At 51.0% G+C, this 12423-nt stretch overlaps 1 protein-coding gene across 1 annotated transcript in view; it reads right to left on the bottom strand.

Annotated features, from left to right (window-relative positions):
* Window positions 1–12111, bottom strand: part of CASQ2 (calsequestrin 2) — a 57342-nt gene extending 45231 nt beyond the window's left edge. Inside the window, exon 1 of the mRNA XM_045817257.1 lies at window positions 11670–12111. Coding sequence (XP_045673213.1) covers window positions 11670–11903 — 234 coding nt within the window. The 5' untranslated portion in view covers window positions 11904–12111. The remainder of the gene's footprint in view (window positions 1–11669) is intronic.
* Window positions 12112–12423: the final 312 nt, after the last annotated feature.

Raw genomic sequence — 12423 nt, 5'->3', positions numbered from 1 at the left:
AGCCAGGGTGGCTGTGTGTCACTGTAAGGAGAGGCAGGTGAGTGTGAGAGGGAGTAAGTACCTGTGGTCCCAGCTCCCTGCCCACCACACAGCAGATGGTGTGGAGAGGCCAGCCTGGCATGGGGCACCGAGCAGCAGGCGGGCGGATGGGCGCTCCCGGAGCAGACGCCCGGCACTCAGAGGCCCGCCCGGCCCCACGCACTGAAAGATGGTGCACGGGCCATCCCCCCGCGTGGCCGTCCAAACAGGAGCGGCTCCTGTGGACAGAACCACACCCAGTGTGCAGACGAGGGAGCCTGCGAGGCTTTGTTGTACAGACTCCGCACTTCGAGGGGCTGGCTTTCTTGGGGGACAGTCATTTCAGAGGCTAAGCCTGGGCTGTTTATTACGCAAAAATCCTCCACACCCGATCGGGGAAGCTCACATTGCAAAAGAGCAGGGCTGCTGCTTTGAAAGGAGAGTCTGGTGACTCAAATCGATTTTCTTCCTTTTTATTTTACGGCTTTGCATTATAATCACGGTATCTCATGTCTCTAATTAAAAATTTATAACTTGTGATGGCTGCCAGAGGGGAGGGGCTTGGAGGCCTGCCTGAAAGAGGTGAAGAGATTAAGAAGTAGACATTGGTGGTGACGAACAGTCACGAGGGTGCAAAGTACAGCACGGGGAACATAGTCAACAATATTGTAAAAACCGTGTACGGTGCCAGGCGGGCGCTGGAGATGTTGGGACCCCACATTGTCACACACTGACTGTCTAACCACTACACCATACACCTGAAACTAATACAAAATCATGCTGAATGTGAACTGTAACTTAAAAATAAAATTTAAAGTGTGTGACTTTGAGAGAAGGTCTCCCTTGGGGATACGATGACTAGACACATCCTATCTGAGCTCGAGTACTGAGGGCTTTTGGAGGGACGGGAGTGGGAGAAGAAGGTCCCGCTGGTCTAAACCTTCTGAATCAACAGTGTGTTTGCCACTCTGTGGAGTCTGTTTCCCCACTAATTCTATACGCGGAAGGGAGAATTTGCCGGTCATCCGTTCGACCCACTCTCTCACCACTGCGCCTCTCGCTGCTTCACCGTCTCACCCAAGCACCCATATTACTGCTGAGATGTGCACAGCAGACCCTCCCCGAATGGTGCGGGGGCCCTTGGGCTCGAAGGAGATCGCAGCTGAAGAGTGAGCCTGCGCACACACGTCCCAAGAGAATGCTGGCTCTGGGTGAGGATTCGTTCCCAAAGCCAGGCCAAAATAAGCCTGACCTCATCGGATTTTTCGGAGTGTGGCAGGTGCAAGTGTGGAGAAGGCCATCTTTGGGCAGCGGACAGTGGGAAGAAATGCCTGAATCTTGCATGTGTTGCTATTCTCTGCCCAGAATTCCCACATCATTCCAGCCGCGGATTCGCTTGAGTCCGGCCACTTCATTTTGCCCTCCTCTCTTGGGGGTTGGAAATGCAACCTCTGGCATGCCTGCCAGGGCTGAAGAGGTTTGCAGGCATGGCCGGCCCTGCAGTGCACAGAGGCTTCTGCCCATGCCGTGTGCATAGAGGACCGAGAGTCCCGTGGCTGTAAAAAAATCAGCCTAGGCCCTGGCTGGCGTAGCTCAGTGGATTGAGCGCGGGCTGGGAACCAAAGTGTCCCAGGTTCGATTCCCAGCCAGGGTACATTCCTGGGTTGCAGGCCATAACTCCCAGCAACCGCACATTGATGTTTCTCTCTCTCTCTCTCTCTCTCTCCTTCCCTTCCCTCCCTAAAAATAAATAAATAAATAAAATCTTAAAAAAAATCAGCCTAAACCATATTTCAGTAGAATTAAGTGAGGATGACAAACAGGTCCTTCAATCTGACAGGTTCAATCTATTTTTTTTACTATTATGTTCAATTCTTTAAAAAATTAATTTAATTTAAAAAGAAATCAAGGAGAAATATATTTGCCATGTAGGCAATGTATCCATAGTTCTTTGCCTTTGCCTTTTCTATCCTTTTATCCATCTATCCATCCATCCATCCAGCAAACATTGATTTAATACCAAGTAGGTGCTAAGCATTAGTCTCTTTACTCACACAGGTCATTCTGGTTCAACACACAGACTAGCTGTACCAGTAAATACTGCTCAAGTGCAGGTGAAAATCCAGAACACAAACTAGAAACACCTGTCCCCTTGTGAGCTGGCACTGCGTGTGAGCATGAAGCAATCCCACTCAGCTGTTCCTTGGTGCAGTGGCAGGAACATGACATTTGGAATCAAACAGATATGGCTTCAAGTCCTGTTTCATGTCTGTGATTTTCTAGCTTCGTGACTTTGGATGATTTCTACTTAATTTTATGAGATCCTTTCTGTGAATGTAATGTGAGAATATATTGTAAGAATTCAATAACAGATGTAAAGCACCCATATTGGGTATGGTCTAGGGTAAGTTTGTAGTTAGTGCTGTTTCTCTTCTCTTCCTTCTGTTCATTCAACATTCATTCAACAAATACCACTAAGTGCCCACTGAGTCAGACACTGGTTTCGGTGCTGGGGTACAGCCATGGAGAGAATAAAGTCTTTGCCTCTGTGGATTTTACGTTCTGCAGGGGTGCTAGACACTATGCAAGGGGACAGACAGAGTCCAATAGAGAGGATAAAAGGAGTGATTGGGGAGTGCGATCTGTATAGGTGGTCAGGGAGAATACTTCTTTGATGAGGTGACATGCCACCCGGAACTGGAGGAAGTGAATTGTTATCAATACAAGAAGGACATCTCTCAGCCGTCCGGGGCTATGTTATCTGCACGTTGTCAGTGGGCAGCACCTGAAGAGTGGAGGAGTAGATGGAATAATGAATATTTCTCTTTGGGTGTTCACAAGACTTAGTTTCACCTTGTGCAACACTCACCAGTTTGCGCCAAGAAGTTTTCCCATGGTTCCCTGTTAAACACGTTCACATCTTAGCATTCCATATCCTATGCCTCCAGAATTCTCAGATGTTCGTTTCTTTGGGGGAAAATGCAGTGAGACACAGCAACCAAATCGATGCTTTCCCTCTCTTTCTGAAGGTAATTCCTGGACCCTGAAGAAAGATTACTTAGAAAGCCATCTTCTGATTTCTTAGAAAACCCCACAATTTGACTTGAAACCTCCAAAGTAGGGGAAGGCTTTCCAGGGGCCCTTGTGAGGAGGTCTGAAGTACTGATCACTGCCTGTGTGAGGGGACAGTGGGGGGGGGGGCCTGGGAGGCCTGGCTGAGTCCCAGAGCAGACCCGAATCTTTGCAGCTCCAGGACCAACCTAACACCCCAGTAGTTCTCCAAAGCACAGGTACGCTGACATGCAGTGTCCTCCAGGGGAGCCAAGAGACCAAAGGTCGAGCAAGGGCAACATGATTCTGGTCACCCAGCCCAAGAGACAGGCACAGTGCTCTGCAAACTTCAACACGGCTGCAAATCACCTGGGGATCCCATTTACACATAACAAGCACCCAAGTGAGGCCCTTGACGTTGCTCTGGGGTCCACATTTTGAGGTCTCCAGGTAGGTTTAAGTGGTCTACAAACTTGGCTGCACACTTGAATCACCCACGGAGTTTTTAAAAACTGTAGTATCATCCCTTACCCTGTGACCAATTAAACAAGTATCTGGAAGATAAGGCCCAGTATTCTAAAAAACTCCTTAGCTGATTCCAACATGCAGCCAAGGTTGAGAACTATTGCAATTGGCCAAGAACATGTTCTGAAATTCCACTGACAGGTGAAGGGAATTAGCGTTCGAAAAGCACTGGCTATATTTCAGGCACTCGGGCATTCTACAATGATTAATTTCCCAAGCAGGAGCCAGCATAACAAAATAATAATACCTGGTACTTGCACAGCTTCTTAGAATTTTACAAGAGATTCTTATTCTCCTGCTTTCATATCATTCTTTTAATTCACCGAGATAGAAACTATATGATTGACTTTATAAATGAGTAAGATGGGGGCATATTTGTGACCTGCCATGGATTAAATAGGGCATTGCGTATAAGAGAAGAAGTTCAGGCACTCTGACCCCCAGGTGTCTGCCTGTCCCAAGCACTGCTCCCTCATCCGAGGCTGGGTATACCAGATGGCCACGCTCATCAAGTGCACACAAGAGTCATGCCAATTGCATTGGGTATGTGGCAGGATTTGAGGAGGTTGTATTACTCCCAGCCGAAGATATTTTCACTAGTATACAAAAAAGACTGTGACCTGAATATAGACGGAGGGGCTGAATATAGTCTATGAGGGGCTGTGGCAGACTGAGAGCAATGGCATCAAGGGACTTCCCTGAATAGCAGCAGAACCCAGAGGCCTCCATTGCACAGGATTCTGATGTTTGATTCTGCCATAGCTGATGGGACCCGCCTCCCCCTCCTCCAGAGGGCCTGATGGGTAATCTGTGCTGGAATCACCATCTAGAAATTATCAGAAAGGGATCTGCTTGCCAGGCCTGAAACATTGGTCATCACAACAATCGTCCCTGCTGGGAGACAGGCCACTTCCAATAATCTTTACGGGACAACCCTGCCATTTAACGTCCCAGAGGGCTTGGGAGGAAGCTGCGGGGAAGGTCCTGTGTAAACGGCAGCAGCTTTTGTGTGGGGAGCTAAGGCCCCTGAGGAGGGGACACCGAGGGGCAGCCTCGGACCTCCCACCCTAGCCGAACCCTGCTGGAAATCAGTGGGAGCTGTGAGCTGACCTGGCATGCAGCTGCCTGGATGATGTGGCCATTTCTGTGCCAAGACCCCAGCTCTACTGCCAGCGCAAGGGACCCAGTTCACCCTAAACAAATGAACCCATTTTTAATGTTCACAATATGGAAAGCACCACTCATTCATTATCCATTCACTGGCTCTTTCATTCATTTTTTAATGCAAAGATTATTGAGTCCACTCTGATCAATGGACATTTGATGCATCAATATGTCTAGTCAGGGATTCACAACACTAATTTTCATGCTCTTAAACACTTGCTACATGCCTGAGAAGACCCTCCATCATTTCTCCCAATCCAATAAAGGCATACAGTGGTCCCTCCTTGTCCGTGGGGGATGCGTCCCAAGACTGCCCACGAATGAATGCCTGAACCTGTGGACAGTAGCAAACTCTATACATACTATTTTTTCTATCATACATGTCTTTGATAAAGTTTAACTCACTAAGTAGGCACAGTAAGAGATGAACAACGACCGATAAAATAGAACAGTTATAACACCAGGCTATAATGAGGTACGTGAATGGCTTTGGCGTCATTCCCAAGTAATATTGGGGTGACTTGAGCACAAACACTGAGATACTGTGACAATGAATCCGATCACAGAGCAGCCTAAGTGACAACAGGCAGGTAGCATACATAGTGTGGAGACACCGGCTGGTGCGGGATTTCATCACACTACTCAGGAAGGTGAGCAATTTAGGATTTATGAATTGTGCATTTCTGGAACTTTCCATTTAATATCTTTGGACCGTAGCTGACCCTGGCTAACTGAAGCCGCAGAAAGCAGGTGAGGGGGACCACTGTGTTTGTTACAGGCTGGCCTACAGTAACCCCCCCAAAACACACGTGTACAGTTAACAGCCTCAGCCTTGAACACCAATGTGCCCAGAGGCCCTGAAACTGGGCCGTGCCTGCCTCCTTCTACAGACGTGTACGCGGCCACGACACTGTCCCACATAAGCACGAAGCTCACCAGGAAAGAGCTTTTGCCCTTTCCGTTCTTCCTTTTCAGGTTGGACTGCTGGTTTCCGAAAAGTGGAGAGGTGTGGAAGAGACTCTTGGGCCTTGGACTCTGGGATAGGACCGGTGTGAAGGCAGGAGGGGAAGAGGGAGGACTAAGTGACTCCCGGCACCTGGCTTAGTGTCTGGCAGAACAATGACATCGGTCCCGTGTGCTCAGGAACCCCCAGTGTGATGCAAACCCAGACTCTTATACCGAGGTGTCCGTGGCAACACCGCCCCATGGCCTGTCCATTCATTTAGTTGTGTTTCTGACTCATGAGCCGTTTTTTGATCCTTGTCCATGTGAACTTGGTTCCAGTTTTGTCACTTCCCCCAGCCCCACGTTTGCTTTGGACTCAGGTGGCCCTCAGGAGGCTCCCAATCTAGAAGATTTCCAACACGTATCTCCATGGAGAAAGAGTAAGCTAGGCGGTAGAGTGGAAGCACTTTTCAAAGGGACAGAGGCCGTCCTGGGACTGAACGTGTGAAAGGGGCTGATTAGTGAGTGGTGTTGGTGAGGTCACTGCCTGTATCAGACTCAGCAAAGCCGTAGAGATCGGAGGGAGAGCTGGACGTGGGGACATCCAGAGCCTGTGACCACGGGCAGGTCGCTCCACCCTCTGGGGCTTAGCTGGCTATGAACAAGCAATATGGGGTCACATCACCTGTCCTGAGCTTCTGAAAGTGGCCTGGTGTCCTCCGTCTGTAAAATAATGGGGTTCGGCTGGGCTGGGTCTAAAATCCAGCCCGGCCAGGAGAGCGCCCAGCACCTTCCAGTGTTCAGAAGCCGTGCCCTTGCCTAGCTACCTCACTGAGTCTTCACACCACCATGCCGTCTCCACTTTACAAGTGATGAACCTGAACGTGGGCAGGCTTCTTCCTCGGGGGTTGAACCCAGCTCTGTTTGCTTCAGAAGCCCGCTTTGGAGCATGCCACCTCTCAACGAGGTGATTGTGACAGTGGAGGACTTTCTGGCAGTATTTACAGAACATTCTAGAAGCGGTGCTTTGCACCACAGGTTTGAGGGGGAAGCAGAGGGGGCAACAAGAGAGAAAGGAGGAACTGCGTTCACTGCCCATGTCTCCTCCCTCTCGGGTCCCTGAGCCCTGCGGTGCCGATAACAATGTGGCCGCGGTGGTGTCGGCTGAATCTGCGGTCTCGGCTGAAGCCGAGGGGAACAGCATACCACGCCGCAGCTCCCTGCATAACTGTGCCGGCCCCTGAACAGAGAAATCGTGCACGGAAGGAAACATGTAAGTGGCAAATAATTTTATGAAAAAAGTTTGTCCGGCTGGAAATCAAAGAATGTTCATTAAAACAGCAATGAAAATCTAAATAGACAAAGTCTTTTAAAATCCCCAAAAATGTCATTATCTGAAAATAGAGAAAGTATTTAAAAAGCATGCACAATCATGCAATGGAATATTATGCTGCTGTTGACGTTACGTTTGTAAAGAATGTAAAACTATGTAATGACATGGGAACACTCACAATATAGTGAAATGAAAATGAGAAAACAATGCACTGGCTGGTGCGGCTCAGTGGTTGAGTGCCAGCCTGAGAATCAAAGGGTCGCCGGTTCGGTTCCCAGTCAGGGCACATGCCTGGGTTGTGGACCAGGTCCCCAGTAGGGGGTACGTGAGAGGCAACCACACATTGATGTTTCTCTCCCTCTCTTCCTCTCTCTAAAGAATAAATAAAATCTTAAAAGAAAATGAGAAAACAAAACTATAAATGGTGTAAACCCAATTGAAAATGTGTGTTTATGAGTAGAAAAAAAATACCAGAAAGGAATCTATCCACCCATTAACACTGTTTATTTCTGGGTGGCAATTTCTGTAGCTTTCTTTTTCTTTTTCTACATATTCTAACATTTCTCGCCGAGGGTGTGCTGTTTTGGAGATGAAGAGTGCCCAGTCGGGAACCAGGGCTGCCAGCTGTGCAAGTCTTAACCCTGCAAGGCCACACCTATGAAATGAGGGGCTCAAAAGAAATCTAGATGCTTGCCCGGGTTCTTCTGAGCTGAAACATTGCAATCATCCACTCCACAAGGGTTCACAGAACATCCGTATGGAACTATGTACCACGTACCGGGCTTGGGGCGCTCCAGAGCTAGGCCCGGCCAAACCCGAAAGCAAAGTTCAAGTTCGGTGCATCCTGGTGCCGTTTTCCTGGCCCTTCCTCTGCTGAGGCTTTTAGTGCCTTGCAGGCTCTCCCTTCCCCTCTTCCCCTCGTCAAGCCCCGCTCTCCCACGGAACTCACACTCGGTCAGAGGGAGGTCTAAGTGACTGGCAGCCTCTTCCAGGACGACCACCCATGGGGGAATCCACAAAGCAGGGGTAAAATCTTCCCCTGAAGGCATGAGGCCCTCACAGCCCATTTTAGGAAAAAGCTAGCAGGTGGGAAACTATTGGGAGCTGTTAGATTTTTCGCCCCTGGGGTTCCCTGCCCCACCCTTGCAGACCTGCCTGGTCAATCGCACTCATTTGCACAATCTGGTTCTTCTGTGCCAGAGCTCCCTCATTTCCCCCAGAGTGCAGCAGGGGTGGGGGGTAGGGGGGTTCCCTCTCCCCTCTGCATCCCCAGAGGTCCCTGGAGGTCGCTCTGCTGTGACAATGGCCGCATCTCTGTGTGTCTTCTCGTTTGCTTGTCTTCCTTCCCATCAGGCTGTGAGCCACCTGAGTGTCCCAAGTTCCCTGTATCACAGCGTCCACCCCGAGGCCCAACCAGGGTAAGTGACAGATGCAGGGCTCACTGAAGGACAGTTCAAGGCCCCGAGTGCAGCGGTGCCCTCCTGGCCCTGCAGAGGGCCTGCCTCTGGGGGTCCTTCCTGTCCTGTCTTAGAGCAGCGGTTTTCCACTGGTGTGCCGCGAGGAGTTTTAACACAGGCAGCCCCTGACCGTTCATTCAGTCAGGGGCACCAACTTCTTCTCCCTCAGACTGTCTCATAAAGAAATGACAGCAACCAACACAACACAGCCATCCATGTGCATGAGTTAAAATTACACCTATTTTTTTGGTCACATTGGCAAAAATACCATATTTTTCGGTGTGCCGCGGAATTTTAGTAATGAGTTTATGTGTGCCACAAGATGGAAAAGGTTGAAAACTGCTGCCTTGGAGAAGCAGACAAAGCATACATAACCGACCACAGAATCTCGGGATTTTCATTGCATGGGACAGCCCTCATGCGACCAGCCACACATGTGAATCCCTAGCCTCCTGACCCCTACAAGTCCTCAGACTTTTAAACCTGGGGGTGGCAACTCGCTATGGGAGAGGGAAACTGATTTTGTTGGTTGAAACATTTTTAAGTGAAATAGACTATGACAAGGATTGTTTTATGACATTGTTTCATTAGTGCACATATGTGTCTGTGTGAGTTACGATAAAAAAAAAAAACATCAAAAGCCTCCTTCTCACACTCCTTGGAGGACAGGAACCTGCCCTTCCTGCTGCCCCCACCCGGGCTGTGTGCCGGTGGCTGAGACGCCCCTGCCTCCTCCTCGCCTCGCATCGCTCCCACCCAGCCCTGGGGCTGGCACTCCTGCTCCACCGCTGCTGCCTGCAAGTCCTCCAACATCACCCCCTCTCTCGGGCTGCAGTGCCCGAGAGGTGGCGTGCTCCGGCGTGGGCTTCCAAACCAGATTTTCCCCAGTGCAGGTTTGGGGTCCAGTGAGTTAAGAGGACAAAATAGTTGCTTGCCCATGAAGACTATTGAGAGGCTCACATCCACCCCCCTTCCCACCCATGGGTCTCCTGGAACCATTTTTGTCCTGGGTGCTGAGAAACAGCCTACACCTGACAGGCATCTTGCCAAAGGCCTGCCCCCCATGCTGCCCCCACCCAGCCTCCTCCCTGGTTTGGGCATTTGCATCAGCAGTAGCTTCAGGGGTCTGTGCTGCTCAGCCCTGGCGGGGATCCTGGGGGTGATCAGACCCAGGGTCCTGGGCTGAGAGCCTCTACTTCAAGCAGACTCTGGGAACACTGCTGAACTGGGTACCAGCAGCTCCTTGCACCTGTCTCACTGACTCTAGCAGCAGTGCGGTGGAGGGGCCAGGCCTGTGCCACCTGCACTAGTTGAGTGCCCTTGGGCAACTGAGCCCCTCAGTGCCTCAGTTTCCCCATATGTAAAATGGGGCTAGTAACCGGACCTACGCCATAGAAACACTGTGAGGACGAAACCAGCTAACATGTGCAAAGGGCTTGAAGTAGCCCCTGCACCCAGTGAGCGTTCAAAATGTTCATTATTTCTATCTGACGATCTCATAAATGTGCACAGTGATTATTATCATGTAAATGTGATGTAGTACAGATCCCGATCTCCCGACTCCGAGTTCTGTGTTCTTTTCCCTCTAGGGGCGCCCACTGCAACCTCAGGTGCCTCTGGGGCCTCCGCTCCCTCTGCCCCGCCCCAGCCCCCCCCCCGCCCCTCCTCAGTCTCCGAGGGGCACTGGGATTACTTTACTTTACTTTACTTTACTTTACTTTATTTTATTTTATTTTATTTTATTTTATTTTTTTTTTATTATTATTTTATTTTAGAGCTCTAGGCTAACCAGACTGTGACGAGCACATAAGTAGAATCCTTATGCCCTCAATTAAATTTTTCGTAAAAATATCTCTCAGTAACTGAGTGGGGCAGTTTGAGATGGAGACGGTGATGGGAGTGGGGACTTTATGAGCAGCCTGGCCGGACGGCCTGGTTTTTCCAGCCTGCGACTTCCCCGTGTCTGTGCTCCGAAGACCCAAGACGTCCCTGCTCTCTCCTGCTGGCAGCCCACAGAGGGGGTGGAATTTCGCGTCTGCCCCCGCACGGAGCCGAGGGAGAGTAGGGTGGTGGCGGGGGCATTTTAAAGACACTGAACTTTCCATTGACTGGAGCTGCCCTGCTGCCCGCACAGCGGAGCACAAACCCTCTGAAAAACAGGTGCTTGCCTGATGACCCGCAGACACTCGGGGTTCTGAAGTGCTCGCTGAATTGTTAAAGACATTTTGATGTGCTTCGGATGGTTTTCCTGGATTTTATCAGCCTTTTTTTTTTTTTTGAGAATTCAAATCCACGTGGGCTTTATATGTTAAATCTGTTAATCAGAGTATTTGATTAAACGGAGCTTCCTGATGGTTAGTAAGCCACTGTAGTTCTCAAGCAGTCCTCTCCACAGGTTTGTGCCTGGACCGGGCCGGGCACGGGGGCTGACGAGGGACCCGGGTGACCGCCGGGGCTCTCGGCACGCGCGGGGCCCCTGAGTGTGAGTGGCCCGAGGCTGTCCGGGGCGGGGCGGGGGAGCCACAGGAGGAGCTCCGGGGCCCCAACCCGGTTTCGGGAACGGGCCCCGGCACCAGGTTTGCACACAGGCCACGTAATGCAGACAAAATAAGAACTGACTTCAGTGTCAGCCCTGCACTCACACCGAGAACTTTCTGAGGAAAACAAAAATTCCCGTTACTGAGCCTGCAGCTGAGGCCGTCACCCATCCACACTTGGAACGCTGATGGAAACCACGGCGCCAGGAAGGAGGGTCACCCAGTGACCGGGACAGGCAAGGTCACATGCCCCCTGTCTGCCCAGCATCGTGGGCGGAGCGCAAAGAGTGGGTCATCGGCATGAAACCCACCAAAGCCCCCGGGAGTTTCACGTCACCACTCTTTTAACAATAGTTTTAATTCTCTCCGAAAAACAGTGGCTGGGGCTATTGCCCTTGAAATACCCAAAGGACCACCATGCAACAGACTTTAAGTCAGACGCGTTCCATTGTCCCCATTTTCAGCGTCTCAGCCCAGGCTTGCTCACACACCCCAGCTTTGCAACAAGTACATCTTCAGACTTACAGGAGACCGGAATGCAGCAGGGTTTCAGGGTAAGGGGCTCTGTGCCCCGCTGCCCACATCCCCCCGCTGGCCAGCCCGAGCTCACTGGCACGGTGGTCCGCGCCCCCTGCTTACCTCCAGCACAATCTCTTTCAGCTGGAACTGTTTCTGAGCCACCTTATCGGCAGACACCGGCTCATGGTAATAGAGGCAGAGCAGGTCGTATTTCTTCAAGACCTGCTTGAGGTTCTTCTCGGTGAGACTCACCACACGGTCCTTGCCATCATAGGTGGGGAAGTTCAGCCCCTCTTCTGCCCTGCAGGAGGACAGCAGGTAGACCCCCACGACAAACAAGCAAGTCCTCTTCATCTGGGAGAAGTTTGGCTTTTCTTGCCCAGAAATACTGAGTGCAGGCAGAAGGAGGTAAAACTCTCAGGAGAGGCTGAGTTTGTCCCTCCTGCCCTTCCTGGGCCCCAGGACTGACACTCCACCTCCTCGGCTCCAGCCCCTGTAGTCGCGGGCTCAGGAAGAAGAGAGTGGAGGCTCACACACACACGCACGCACGCAGGCACGCACGCACACGTGTGGACTGGGAGCCAGGCTGGGCGGCCAAGCCCCAGATACCTCGCATAGCTCTGCCCGGCCCCTGTCCCATCAGGAACTCCATTTTTAGGATGCACTTGTTTCAGGCTAAAAATAAATCGTGCAATGAATAAAAAAGTGCTCTGTGCCACAGCAGAGGGATTCGCTGATACAGCCTATTGGAGGGGTGGGGAGGGCAGAGGAGGGCAGAACAGAGGCAGGTGGTGGGGGAGCGGAGGGCGATTACACGAGGAGTAAGGAGGCCGGAAGGTCACAGATGAGAGATGAACTTGGAGGGAGGAAGAGG

This window comes from Phyllostomus hastatus, unplaced genomic scaffold (genome assembly GCF_019186645.2).
Source record: "Phyllostomus hastatus isolate PE091 unplaced genomic scaffold, TTU_PhHast_1.1 phas_scaffold_216, whole genome shotgun sequence".
NCBI classification, from domain to species: Eukaryota; Metazoa; Chordata; class Mammalia; order Chiroptera; family Phyllostomidae; genus Phyllostomus; species Phyllostomus hastatus.
The sequence above is the reverse complement of the archived record's forward strand: the minus strand, read 5'-3'. Positions and strand labels throughout refer to the sequence as shown.